Source organism: Bufo gargarizans, chromosome 3 (assembly GCF_014858855.1).
Source record: "Bufo gargarizans isolate SCDJY-AF-19 chromosome 3, ASM1485885v1, whole genome shotgun sequence".
NCBI classification, from domain to species: domain Eukaryota; kingdom Metazoa; phylum Chordata; class Amphibia; order Anura; family Bufonidae; genus Bufo; species Bufo gargarizans.
This window is the reverse complement of record NC_058082.1, coordinates 28,806,079-28,820,836: the sequence shown is the minus strand read 5'-3', so window position 1 is coordinate 28,820,836 and position 14,758 is coordinate 28,806,079. Positions and strand designations below refer to the sequence as shown.

General features: G+C 45.9%; 1 protein-coding gene across 1 annotated transcript in view; it reads left to right on the top strand.

The window, feature by feature from the left end:
* Window positions 1-13,677, top strand: part of HEPHL1 (hephaestin like 1) — a 70,627-nt gene extending 56,950 nt beyond the window's left edge. The window contains exons 16-20 of the mRNA XM_044285248.1: window positions 3,091-3,313; window positions 6,070-6,209; window positions 10,377-10,539; window positions 12,465-12,491; window positions 12,581-13,677. Coding sequence (XP_044141183.1) covers window positions 3,091-3,313; window positions 6,070-6,209; window positions 10,377-10,539; window positions 12,465-12,491; window positions 12,581-12,783 — 756 coding nt within the window. The 3' untranslated portion in view covers window positions 12,784-13,677. The remainder of the gene's footprint in view (window positions 1-3,090; window positions 3,314-6,069; window positions 6,210-10,376; window positions 10,540-12,464; window positions 12,492-12,580) is intronic.
* The last annotated feature ends 1,081 nt before the right edge of the window (window positions 13,678-14,758 follow it).

Below are 14,758 nucleotides of genomic sequence, written 5' to 3'. Positions count from 1 at the left end.
TCCGTGAGGGGTATGGCGAGTTCATGTGAGATTTTATTTTTTGACACAAGTTAGTGGAATATGAGACTTTGTAAGAAAAAACAAACAAAAAAATATATATATATTTCCGCTAACTTGGGCCAAAAAAATGTCTGAATGGAGCCTTACAGGGGGGTGATCAATGACAGGGGGTGATCACCCATATAGACTCCCTGATCACCCCCCTGTCATTGATCACCCCCCTGGTAAGGCTCCATTCAGACGTCCGTATGATTTTTACGGATACATGGATCGGATCCGCAAAACACATGCGGACGTCTGAATGGAGCCTTACAGGGGGGTGATCAATGACAGGGGGTGATCAGGGAGTGTATATGGGTGATCACCCCTCTGTTATTGATCACCCCCCTGTAAGGCTCCATTCAGACGTCCGTATGATTTTTACGGATCCATGGATACATGGATCGGATCCGCAAAACACATGCGGACGTCTGAATGGAGCCTTACAGGGGGGTGATCAATGACAGGGGGGTGATCAATGACAGGGGGTGATCAGGGAGTGTATATGGGTGATCACCCCTCTGTCATTGATCACCCCCCTGTAAGGCTCCATTTAGACGTCCGCATGTGTTTTGCGGATCCGATCCATGTATCCATGGATCCATAAAAATCATGCGGACGTCTGAATGGAGCCTTACAGGGGGTGATCAATGACAGGGGGTGATCAGGGAGTGTATATGGGTGATCACCCCTCTGTCATTGATCACCCCCCTGTAAGGCTCCATTCAGACGTCCGCATGTGTTTTGCGGATCCGATCCATGTATCCGTAAAAATCATGCGGACGTCTGAATGGAGCCTTACAGGGGGTGATCAATGACAGGGGGTGATCAGGGAGTGTATATGGGTGATCACTCCCTGTCATTGATAACCCCCCTGTAAGGCTCCATTCAGACGTCCGCATGTGTTTTGCGGATCCGATCCATGTATCCATGTATCCGTAAAAATCATGCGGACGTCTGAATGGAGCCTTACAGGGGGTGATCAATGACAGGGGGTGATCAGGGAGTGTATATGGGTGATCACCCCTCTGTCATTGATCACCCCCCTGTAAGGCTCCATTCAGACGTCCGCATGTGTTTTGCGGATCCGATCCATGTATCCATGGATCCGTAAAAATCATGCGGACGTCTGAATGGAGCCTTACAGGGGGTGATCAATGACAGGGGGTGATCAGGGAGTGTATATGGGTGATCACCCCTCTGTCATTGATCACCCCCCTGTAAGGCTCCATTCAGACATCCGCATGTGTTTTGCGGATCCGATCCATGTATCCATGGATCCGTAAAAATCATGCGGACGTCTGAATGGAGCCTTACAGGGGGTGATCAATGACAGGGGGTGATCAGGGAGTGTATATGGGTGATCACCCCTCTGTCATTGATCACCCCCCTGTAAGGCTCCATTCAGACGTCCGCATGTGTTTTGCGGATCCGATCCATGTATCCATGGATCCGTAAAAATCATGCGGACGTCTGAATGGAGCCTTACGGGGGGTGATCAATGACAGGGGGGTGATCAATGACAGGGAAGTGATCAGGAAGTCTATATGGGTGATCACGCCCTTGTCATTGATCACCCCCCTGTAAGGCTCCATTCAGACGTCCGTATGCGTTTTGCGGATCCGATCCATGTATCCGTGGATCCGTAAAAATCATACGGACGTCTGAATGGAGCCTTACAGGGGGGTGATCAATGACAGGGGGGTGATCAGAGAGTCTATATGGGGTGATCAGTGGTTCATAAAGGGTTAATAAGTGACAGGGGGGGGGGTAGTGTAGTGTAGTGGTGTTTGGTGCTACTTTACAGAGCTGCCTGTGTCCTCTGGTGGTCGATCCAAACAAAAGAGACCACCAGAGGACCAGGTAGCAGGTATATTAGACGCTGTTATCAAAACAGCGTCTAATATACCTGTTAGGGGTTAAAAAAATCAGATCTCCAGCCTGCCAGCGAGAGATCGCCGCTGGCAGGCTGGAGATCCACTCGCTTACCTTCCGTTCCTGTGAGCGCGCGCGCCTGTGAGCGCGCGCGCCTGTGTGCGCGGGTTCACAGGAAATCTCGGCTCTCGCGGGAGGACGCGTATATGCGTCCACCCAGAAGAGCAGGGCCGCCGGCAGGACGCAATCCTGCGTACGGCGGTCCTGGAGTGGTTAAGAGGACCTCTCACCTCCCCTGACATGTCTGTCTTAGTAACTACTTGCATTCCCTTGTAATAGCAATTCTGGAGCATCTATTCTTATGACTTTATGATGTGCCTTCCCTGTATTATTCCTCCTAGAAGTTGTGAATGAATTTCTAGCAGTTTGCAGTTATGGTCCAGATGGGTGCTACCATTTGGGAAGGGAGTTCCCTGCACCGCGCTGATTGGATAATATCTGACTGTGCAGGGACACACCCCCAACTGGTAGCACCCAGATGGACCTTTACTGCAGACTGCTGGCAATTCATTCATAACTTTTAGCAGGAATAATAGAGGAATGGCACAACATACAGTCATAAGACTAGATGCTCCAGAATTGTTATTACATGGCTAATGCAAGTAGCTGCTAAAAGAGACATTACAGGAGAGGGGACAGACAAGCATTCTGATTGATGTGGCCCCAAAGGCTAGGGTGCCAACCTATGGCTTACCACAGCTGGATATGGTCATGGTTGCTGCCAAATACTTCAATACTTGATGGAGGAGTGGGTTTATGAGACCGTCTCTCAGTGCCTGCAGATTTGTGAGGTGGTGGGTGAGGGCACAAGATGAACTTCATGTACGCTCATGGCATACATACACGTGCCCGCTACAAACATGCCTACACACGCTACATGCACCCGTATTAACAGCCCAGAGGCATGACCTGAGGCACCATGTAAATGGGTGAGGGGGATGGGTAACACTGACACCCACCTCCAGGGTGCCGCAGTCACCTCATGGCAGGAGTGGCCCAGGGCACACAGATCTTCAGCTATAACCTCCATGCTGCTCAGTGACTGTTTTAGAGACTCTTGTTAGTTATTATACAGCCATTGTCTTCATTTATGGTGTTTTGTGCCCCGTTGTGCAGGATCTGTACAGTGGTCTGGTGGGACCACTACTGACTTGTAGGAAGGGTGTACTGAACAGCCAGGGCCTGAGGGAGGACGTGGCTCGAGAATTTGCACTGCTGTTCTTGGTATTTGATGAAAACCTCTCATGGTATTTGGATGAAAATATTGAGAACTATATTCATAAAGAGCCCGCTGCTATCAATAAGACTGAGGAATTTGAAGAAAGCAACAAAATCCATGGTAGGTAGTTCTGGTAGTTCTCCACCTTTAATTAATCATATTACACTTTTCATAATCAAAGGATCTACATAAAACGTGGAGTGAATCTTTACATACATTATGTTACTTATCTTGTGGTGATCCTGAGTCACATCCTGTGTTGTACTGTACTCCAGAGCTGCACTCACTATTCTGCTGGTGGAGTCACCGTGTATATACATTACATTACTTATCCTGTACTGATCCTGAGTTACATCCTGTATTATACTCCAGAGCTGCACTCACTATTCTGCTGGTGGAGTCACTGTGTACATACATTACTTATCCTGTACTGATCCTGAGTTACATCCTGTATTATACTCCAGAGCTGCACTCACTATTCTGCTGGTGGAGTCACTGTGTACATACATTACTTATCCTGTACTGATCCTGAGTTACATCCTGTATTATACTCCAGAGCTGCACTCACTATTCTGCTGGTGCAGTCACTGTGTACATACATTACATTACCTCTCCTTTACTGATCCTGAGTTACATTCTGTATTATACTCCAGAGCTGCACTCATTATTCTGCTGGTGGAGTCACCGTGTATATACTGTACATTACATTACTTATCCTGTACTGATCCTGAGTTACATCCTGTATTATACTCCAGAGCTGCACTCACTATTCTGCTGGTGCAGTCACTGTGTACATACATTACATTACTTATCCTGTACTGATCCTGAGTTACCTCCTGTATTATACTCCAGAGCTGCACTCACTATTCTGCTGGTTCAGTCACCGTGTATATACATTACATTACTTATCCTGTACTGATCCTGAGTTACATCCTGTATTATACTCCAGAGCTGCACTCACTATTCTGCTGGTGCAGTCACTGTGTACATACATTACATTACTTATCCTATACTGATCCTGAGTTACATCCTGTATTATACTCCAGAGCTGCACTCACTATTCTGCTGGTGGAGTCACTGTGTACATACATTACATTACTTATCCTATACTGATCCTGAGTTACATCCTGTATTATACTCCAGAGCTGCACTCACTATTCTGCTGGTGGAGTCACTGTGTACATACATTACATTACTTATCCTGTACTGATCCTGAGTTACATCCTGTATTATACTCCAGAGCTGCACTCACTATTCTGCTGGTGCAGTCACTGTGTACATACATTACATTACTTATCCTGTACTGATCCTGAGTTACATCCTGTATTATACTCCAGAGCTGCACTCACTATTCTGCTGGTGCAGTCACTGTGTACATACATTACATTACTTATCCTGTACTGATCCTGAGTTACATCCTGTATTATACTCCAGAGCTGCACTCACTATTCTGCTGGTGCAGTCACTGTGTACATACATTACATTACTTATCCTATACTGATCCTGAGTTACATCCTGTATTATACTCCAGAGCTGCACTCACTATTCTGCTGGTGCAGTCACTGTGTACATACATTACATTACTTATCCTGTACTGATCCTGAGTTACATCCTGTATTATACTCCAGAGCTGCACTCACTATTCTGCTGGTGCAGTCACTGTGTACATACATTACATTACTTATCCTGTACTGATCCTGAGTTACATCCTGTATTATACTCCAGAGCTGCACTCACTATTCTGCTGGTGGAGTCACTGTGTACATACATTACATATCCTGTACTGATCCTGAGTTACATCCTGTATTATACTCCAGAGCTGCTCTCACTATTCTGCTGGTGCAGTCACTGTGTACATACATTACTTATCCTGTACTGATCCTGAGTTATATCCTGTATTATACTCCAGAGCTGCACTCACTATTCTGCTGGTGGAGTCACTGTGTACATACATTACATATCCTGTACTGATCCTGAGTTACATCCTGTATTATACTCCAGAGCTGCACTCACTATTCTGCTGGTGCAGTCACTGTGTACATACATTACATTACTTATCCTATACTGATCCTGAGTTACATCCTGTATTATACTCCAGAGCTGCACTCACTATTCTGATGGTGGTGTCACTGTGTACTGTGGGGATTTGCTCTGGTAGTTAGGATAAGCGGGTGCAGTACAGAGGCAAAATACAAGTTCGTAATTCAAACTTCAGTGTTTATTCACACTTGATGCCAAAAACTAAACGTCACTTTTGCAGTGTTGATGTTACTTCACACCCAATGGCAAGTTAACATAACAAAAGTCACCTTGGTGGCAGTTCTGCCTCAGAAAGTTCAAACACAGGCTTTAGACGTCCTGTTCCCCTGACACATGGGTCTTCGCTCTCCAGCCCAGCACAGGCCTCAGATCCCAGCACACAGACCTCCTGAGCTCCACTGTCAGACGGAGGTAATTCTCTCCACCTGGCAGTGCTGGCTGGTTTTATGTCGGGCAAAACTCGGCCTGGAACGTGAGGAGTAGTCACCCACCCAGCACTTTGACTACTCCCAGTAAGAGCCATCCCAGATCAGCTATTACAGCCATGCTAAGTACCAAGGTGTCAAACAGCAACTGCTGCTGACACATAAAAACCAACTCTTACTCCACCGAGGCCAGGAACCTCGGTGACACTTACCTATCATCCACGATGATTCCTTGTACCTTCTTACAGTACATACATTACTTATCCTGTACTGATCCTGAGTTACATTCTGTATTATACTCCAGAGCTGCATTCACAATTGTTTAAGCTTTAGTGCTTACATCTCCTGCTGGTTCAGTGTCTGCACAGGGTATGTATTGTTTTTTTACACTTTGCGTTTGTGGTATTCCAGCTATAAATGGAAAGATCTACGGAAATCTCCATGGCCTGACCATGACAGAAGGTGAGAAGACCAATTGGTACCTTCTGGGAATGGGGAATGAAGTTGACATGCACACAGTGCACTTCCACGCTCAGAGCTTCCTTTATAAGGTGAGTGCATTTCAATCAACTCTCACACAGTGATAAGGGGCACGTAAGCCTAGTGAGCACCATGTACACACTTCTAGAACCTCCAAGACGTAGTCGCTAAGGGAGGGTTATCATCACGTTGTATGCCTCCGTCTGATATGCAAAAATGCAGCACACCACATTCTTGTATTTTTGACTCTGGTAAAAAAAAAATCCTTTTTTTTTTTTTTTTTTTTTACAATGGAACCCTATGGTCAACGGTTGCCACTGTATGTATACGTTAAACGGATGGGAAAAACATGATGTGAACCCAGGTGTGAATAAGAATATTTTTTATCAGACCTCAGCTCAGAGCCCAAAAGTTAATTAGACCTCAGCTTAGACCCCGATGTTATTTAGACCCCCAATGTTAATTAGACCCCAGCTCAGACGCCCAATCAGACCTCAGATCAGACCCCCATTGTTCATCAGACTCAATGTTATTTAGACCCCCAATGCTAATTAAACCTCAGTTTAGACCCCGATGTTATTTAGTCCCCCAATGCTAATTAGATATCAGCTTAGACCCCGATGTTATTTAGGCCCCCAATGCTAATTAGACCTCAGCTTAGACCCCCAATGTTAATTAGACCCCAGCTCAGACGCCCAATCAGACCCCCATTGTTCATCAGACCCAATGTTATTTAGACCCCCCCAATGCTAATTAGACCTCAGCTTAGACCCCAATGTTATTTAGACCCCCAATGCTAATTAGACCTCAGCTTAGACCCCGATATTATTTAGACCCCCAATGTTAATTAGACCCCAGCTCAGACGCCCAATCAGACCTCAGATCAGACCCCCATTGTTCATCAGACCCAATGTTATTTAGACCCCCCCCCAATGCTAATTAGACCTCAGCTTAGACCCCAATGTTATTTAGACCCCCAATGCTAATTAGACCTCAGCTTAGACCCCCAATGTTAATTAGACCCCAGCTCAGTCGCCCAATCAGACCTCAGATCAGACCCCCATTGTTCATCAGACCTAACTCGCATCTCCTGCTCCTGATGCCGCTCCTGAGATCCAGCACTCTTCCTGCTGCACTGTGCTGTAACCCCATGTCGCAACGCTGACGTCCTCACACTGTGTGCAGGTCCCAGTACAGATTTTAGCGCTGGCAGAGGACCAGGGAGTGGTGAGTACAGAGCCCGCAGATGGAAGCGCTCTTTAGTATTTGCCCCATAAGATGCACTGACATTTCCCCCCCACTTTTTAGGGGGAAAAATTGCGTCTTATAGTGCGAAAAATACAGAACTTGATTACTGTCTTAAGGAGTTATCCCACAAATTTAAAAAGTAAAACTATCTAGACTGATGCACAGCATTATTTTAGCTGTCACTGCTCTCCAGTGTCATTTTCAGCTTTTTTACTCCTATTATCTGGATGGCTTTTCTCTTTCTTTTCTGTGGGAGGGCAGCAGCTCATCACGCACAGGAGTACATCGGAATGGGCTCTTGTTAACCTCTTCCTCCCTGCATAGAAAAGAGTCCCTCTCACACACACACAGACACCACCAGAGATTCCAGTAATAAATAGCACTATAGTAGGTAATGCAGTTTCCTTCTCCACTGTCCAGAGCTATACATGTCTATACATTCACATGCAGTGTAGCTTCACCATGAGGTCATTATGCTGGTATGAGAGGAGGAAGGGAGCGTGTCAGTCCACCACTGAATGTAGGAGAAGGTGGACCAGAAGAATAAACAGCAGGGGGCGCTACCAGAGAGGAAAATGTGATGTGCATAAAAAACCTAATAATATTTTTATTGTATGTATATTGCAATAATGTTTCACTTTACATGTCCTACTCATTGCATAGCAATCATTTTCGTGGGATAACCCCTTTAATGTTCAAACTCTCTTGCAGTGCATATAGTTATCTGTGATGGTACATGAAGGAACAAAGGTCACCGTCTCTCGTATCGCTCCCTTTAACCTGTTTTTCCAGTTTGCGCATAGTTTACACTGAATGGACATGCCTGGTATTTGGGAAATGACATATTGTAGCCGCAGGCAGTGGGTTGCAGTAAAGGAGATCCGACACCCGGCTCTCGAGGTTATATGATTGTGTGCCTCTTACAGAGGACCCCTCATACTGTATTTAAGATGGGAACTGGAGGCGATCCTAAATGTAGTCACACTAGGATATTACTGATTAGCAGTGTCATTAATCGCTGCCATCTTCAATTTATATTTAATGGGGTTGTCCAGCTGAATGAATTAAAAGAAAACTGTCAGAATGGTCTAAAAAAAAAGAAAAAAGTCACACCTTGTTGAGTCCCTGATTGCCTGCAGCAGTTGCATGTTCATGTCTAGAGGGATCCAGAAGTTCAGTAATTGGCGGTGAGCCTAAAAAATCCCAAACAGGAGCGGTAAGGTGAATGTTACTACTTTTATTATTTGACATCATTCTGAGCAGTATTTTTTTATTTAAAGGGGTTATCCAACACTTATAATGACTCCCCTAATGCCCGGGTCCCTCATATAGGTTATACTTACCCCACTCCCCGGCATCCGCGCCGCTTCTGATCCCCGCACAGCCGTCGCTGCATCTCAATGTTTTGGTCCGAGCGCCAAGGGGAGGCGGCCAATAGCAGGCCGTGACGGCGACGAGCCTCCCTAGGGTCACCCGCGATGCTAGGGAGGCTCGTCCCCATCGCAGCCTGCTTTTGGCTGCTCCCCCCGTCGCCGGATGTTTTGAGATGCAGCAGCGTCCGTGCAGGAATAAGAAGCGACGTGGGTGCCGGGGAGCGGGGTAAGTATAACCTATAAGATAACCCCTTTTAAGTGCTCAGACAACCCCTTTAATCACTTTTTCCATTTGTGTGCACTGAGATTTAAGGTGTGGACATGCACTAGCGAGCCAGCCCTTACTCAAAGCTGGAAACAAGCAACCTCACCCATAAACCAAACATTTTATGGCCAATGAGTAGAGCAAAATCGGATTATACTCCAGAGCTGCACTCACTATTCTGCTGCTTGCTGTAAAAAAAAACTGTCAAAAAACCTGTTGTGAGATGTACCCTAAACAGCTGAACGCTGGGAGGCATCAGCTCTGACACTGACAGAACTGTGAATGAAGCTCTAGGGCACTTAAAGTGGTTCTCTGGGAATGATCTAAAATGGCCACCAGCAATCCGTCCTAGCAGGGCTGGCCTTAGGTGTTCAGGCGCCCTGTGCGAGCTAATCTTGTGGCGCCCCCTCGGTTCACCTAAACATACACAAAGAGGAAAACAATCTTTGTAACAAATAGTTTTTTTTAATTACAGATAATTTAAGTGCAAGTGCAAACAAGTACAATCATACCCAGTGTCACCCATAGCCAGTCCCCTGCCCCCCTTAATCATACCCAGTGTCACCCATAGCCAGTCCCCTGCCCTTCTTAATCATACCCAGTGTCACCCTTACCCAGTCCCCTGCCCCCTCAATTAGACCCTGCCCCCCTTAAATTAAGGGTGACAGACACTGGATATGATTAAGGGGCAGGGGACTGGGTAAAGGTGACAGGGTATGATTAAGGGGGGCAGGGGATTGGCAATGGGTGACACTGGGTATGATTAAGGGCGCTGCATGTCGTTACAGTGTGTGGTGTTTGTGGCAGTTGCTACACTGGCTAAGGAGCCTCCTCGCTGTCAGCACAGCCTGTCTGGCCCTGGCCGCCGGGCGCCCCTGTTGCCATGGCGCCCTGTGCGGCCGCAGAGCTCTCACACCCCAATGGCCGGCCCTGCGTCCTAGAATGTGAGCAGGACTGGCTGCCTACACTGGCAGAGCTGACCAGGGGGGTGAGAGGGCGAGGCCTCATTACACTGCTCTACAGTAGCTGGTGATGATGTGATCCTGCCTACAATAGGCCATTATGGCTGAGCAGCCTGACAGGAACGCTTATCAATGTATAGTGTATGCAAGTGCCAGAACATAGGCAGCTCTGCAAGTGGAGGCCACCAGTCCATCTCACATTCTAGGACAGGTTGCTGGAACCCCTTTATGATCAGCTCAGCCTAGGTCTTAAAGGGGCTTGTACACTGAAATTGGCCCAAGATAGGGATCTCTCAGCCCCACACAGGAACTGTTGTGAAGCAGTAAGTTATATGTACAGTAATATAGAATGTGTGGGGAATAAATCACATGTCTGACTTTGCATTTTAGAAAGACAAGACCCATCGGGCGGATGTGTTTGACCTTTTTCCTGGGACATTTCAGACAATAGAACTGGTTGCTGGTAACCCTGGGACCTGGTTGCTTCATTGCCATGTCACAGATCACATTCATGCTGGTATGGAAACAACTTTTACTGTGAAGAAGAAACGGGGTAAGCATTCTGAGTATTGCAGACATTACGTGTACTCGTTTTAATGATCCACTCAAGTGGTTTACCTGCAATGGAGGCGGACCAGATGACTGCTACTGGGCCAGGGGGAGGGGGACGAGGCCCAGCACTCAACTCATCTTCCCTATGTTCCCCATTCAGTTAATTGTAACTACATAAATTCCTTTGCACTGAGCTCCCTCTAGTGGTGGCTGCAGGCAGGCAGCTTTGGAATAGAAAGGAAGCAGGAGATCAGTGTAGTTATGATAGTGGTCATAGGCGTCAATACATTGAGAAATATAGGGGGTCGTTTATTAAGACCGGCATTTAAGATGCCAGTCTTAATAACCCCTATACCTGGTGGATCCGCCAGTTATGAAGAGGCACCGACCTCTACATAACTTTGGCGCATCTAGTGCCAGTCTAAATGTAGAAAATGATGAAGGAGACGGGTCCGCCGGCCCGTTCCCTTCCCCGCCCATGCAACACCCACTTTTTTAGATCTGATGTGAGCGGGGAAAAGTCGCAGATTGTGGCGCAAATAACCTCTGTGCTGCCATCTGCACCAGAAATGTCTAATATGGGGGTATTTCTGGATAAGAAATGACTGACCCCCCTAGAGTCAGAATGAGTGCCATATTTATAAAGCAGCTGTTGTACTTTTCCTAACACAGAATTCGTATAAAGTGGGTAACTTTTTTTTTGTTACAATTTTTATTAAAATTTCTTCCACTTAGAATGAGATCTGTCTACACCCCTGGTCCACTCAGTGCTAATTCATAATACTGCTGGTCCATTTTATGGCAGTGGAGAAGGGGCGCAATGGGAACTTAAAATGGCCCTGGATAAAAAAAACTAACTTGGCCCCAAGTTGTAGGCAAGTACAGATTGAGAGAAGGCAGGGACAACACAAGTAGCCGGGGCCAGCAATATCATAGTGCCGCACAAAATACCGCCCCAGCAGAACCAAATACCACAGTGCAGCATAAAATACTGCCCTAACACCATACTGAGGACGGTGATGCAGTTGAATTCAGGAGGGCACCTGCGGGTCAGAGGCATAAGCAACCTATGCTCTTAGCATGAATCTATTCTGAGAGCATCAGATCGTTATGTACTTGGCCAGAAGCCGTGAGGAGGGCTTGGGTGCCCCCTGGGCAACGGCCCACCAGGAAATTCTCTGTAGGGTATATGGCCAGTCAACCACTGCCGAGGAGCCTTTGGACCCTCTGAGGTCTGGGTCTCATTACAACAGCCACTGTAGCCCTTACATCTACCACACTAATGGGCAGACTCAGATTCATAGGGAGACAGGGGAACTTTGGTAGTTTACTGGTAGGCTGTGCAAGAACGCCCAACAGGGGCAGCAGATATATGGAATTGTCCTCTTTGCAAGCTAATCATAGGATATCTTGCTGCTGGGACCCCAATCGATTGGCTGTCATCCAAGAGGAAACCTGACAGCACACATCCAGTTCTCCTGCAGCACCATCACATGAGAAATGAGGTATTATACTGTTGACATTGGAATTAATGAACTGTCTTTGTATTAATTGAAAACAGGCCTGGGTCCTCCAGAATGAGAGACACTCTTTGTGGTTGTTCTTCACTCTGGTTGATAGACGAGGATCCTGAAGTGTGATCCCCCTACTAAATTCAGAATTTCCTAACGGGGCATCTGAAAATTGGTTTTCTCAACCAGAATGCCCCATTAGTAATAGCTACTTATGAGGAAGAGAAATAAGTACCCCACAACAAAAACAAAATAAGACAGCTCCTCTGCTGGGCAACATACCCCTCCCTCATAAACTGTTAGGAGGGCCCATATCTTATCTACCTTTACCTCTTCTAAGGTCCAAAGAGCTATAAACGCATACGGTCCCCATAGCAATTATAGCACTGTTATATGTATTGCTTGTCATTTTCAGGTCAAGGAGAAGATCCAGTTCCACCAGGTAAGAGTTCTTCAAGCCAAAGAGTATTATACTTTTTTTTATTTTTTCCTGTTGTCCATATTTTCATTGACGACTTCTTTTCATGGTAGATTCCGATGGGCAGGACGGAGTGCCGTTCCTGGGAAGACTGCTGACAGTCGGCCAGGCACGTGTCGCGCTTCTCTCTCTCTTGGGCATCGGTGTGGTTCTTCTAATAGTTCTGGTGTTGGTCCTGTCCATTCTCAGCTGTCGAAGGAATAAGATGCGTTATAGCACAATCAACAATGGTTCCATCCCAATGAACAGTATATGAGAAGGTCACCGGGGTGGTGGCATCTCTGGAAGTGCCTTGGGACAGAGTGTGCATTTGCACTTTACCGCCATATGTTTACAAGCCCAATTCTCTATTACTGGAGAGGTTCGGAGCCTCTGGATCAAGGACATTGCAAAGGATGTGAATGCCGGATCATCGAAGGAGAAGGCCAGAAGGTCTTGATGAGGTGACTCAGCGAGAAATACAACAGGAACAAAGACATTTTATGTATTTTGCCATTAGTCTCTTAGCTTATTATTGATTTAAAGGAATGTATATACAAAAGGGACATTGTGACATCTCGAATGTAATGCACTTGTTTGTAATGATGATGTATTTTTGTATGGTACCTACAGGTTGCACTGTTGCTTTACCTCATTGTGAAGAACCTAATCTGAAGCTAGAACCAGTGCCTGTAGTTGGCGCTGTTGAGTTCATTCTAAATAACTTCATCTCACCACTTGCTACCCTAAGGCCCCTTTAACACGAGCGAGTCTTGTCCAAAACAGACAACTTCTACCCATACCCCCTTGGCAATGACATGGCTGTTTTCTTTAAGAAACTGCACCCTCCCGCCCTCTCCCCCGTCCGTGTGGTTGCGTTTAGCTGCAGTACAGCACACAACATGTGGATAATCAAGAAAGCAGCCATTTTCTCTAATCCTGTTCATCTCCTCCTATCTGGGTAATGGGGGTGCGTGGAGCTAAATGGGTACTGCACTCTATTACATCCGTAATCATTAGTAGGGCATATAGAAAGGGGCAGTGTAAGCAGAAAGCCCTCTTATCATTCCAATATGTCGCATAACACCTGTTCTACTCTATGAAGCAATTGTGTTTTCATTTCCCTGCAGCGCCACCACAGGTAAAATAAAGTATTACACAGTGTCCAAAACAATGCTTTTTTTTGTGTAATGCAGGACAGATCCTCCAGAGCAGAAGAAGCTCCTTGTAACCGCTCTCCACTCTGACCAAGAGAATGGCCCCGAGGACTGAAGCCCCTTGAGCAAAGTAAAACCACCCTTAGGGAGGGTTCGCATTAACGTTATGGAATTCCATTAAATAGTTTTGTTATAATGAAATATAACGGAATTTTAGAACGGAATGCAAAACGGAACCCTTCAAAAGGCATTACGTTTTGTTCTGTCCTAATATATTTCTACGAGCACATGTAACGATTCCGTTTTTTTTCCGTTATACATGACGGAAAAAATAAATCCTGCTGACTAAACCGTTTATATGTGCCCATAGACATGTGTTAGGACGGAGCAAAACATAATGCCTCTTAAGGGTACATGCACACGTTCAGGATTCATGTGCGGAGAATCTGCACTGAAATCCGCAGGTGTTCGCAGGCAAATCCGTGCGGTCAATCCGCATCAATTGGTGAGGATTTGCATGCGGATTTTACTAAGTGAAAGAAGAAAATCCGGTCAGGAAAAATAAAAATAAATTGAGGTCAAAATCCACGTGGGAAAAAAATCTGCATTGTGTGCATTGAGAATTTAAAATTCTCAAAGAATACAATGTACATGACCTACGGTACGGATTTCCCGCACGCAAATCCGAGTGGAAAATCCGCACGCAATCCTGATCGTGTGCATTTAGCCTAAAGGTTCCATTTTACATTCCGTCCTAAAATTCTGTTATATTCCGTTATAACTCTGTTTTATAACAGAGAACCCACCCTTACTATTTTGCAGCTTGGTGGTGGCATTATTTGAGAAATTTTTAGTATGATGTAGGAACTATATGGCATAATTATGGTGGATCTTTAACGGAGGAGTACACTGCTTATTTGGGTGCTATATAAGGTTTTTTTTTGGGCACTGTCAGGCTAATATTTGGGCACGATATCAGGCTATCATTTGGGTACTGTCGGGCTATTATTTGGGCACGTTAGGCTATTTGGGCACTATGTCAGGCTACTATTTGGGAACTTTATCAGGCTATGGTATGGGCACTGTGTCAGGCTA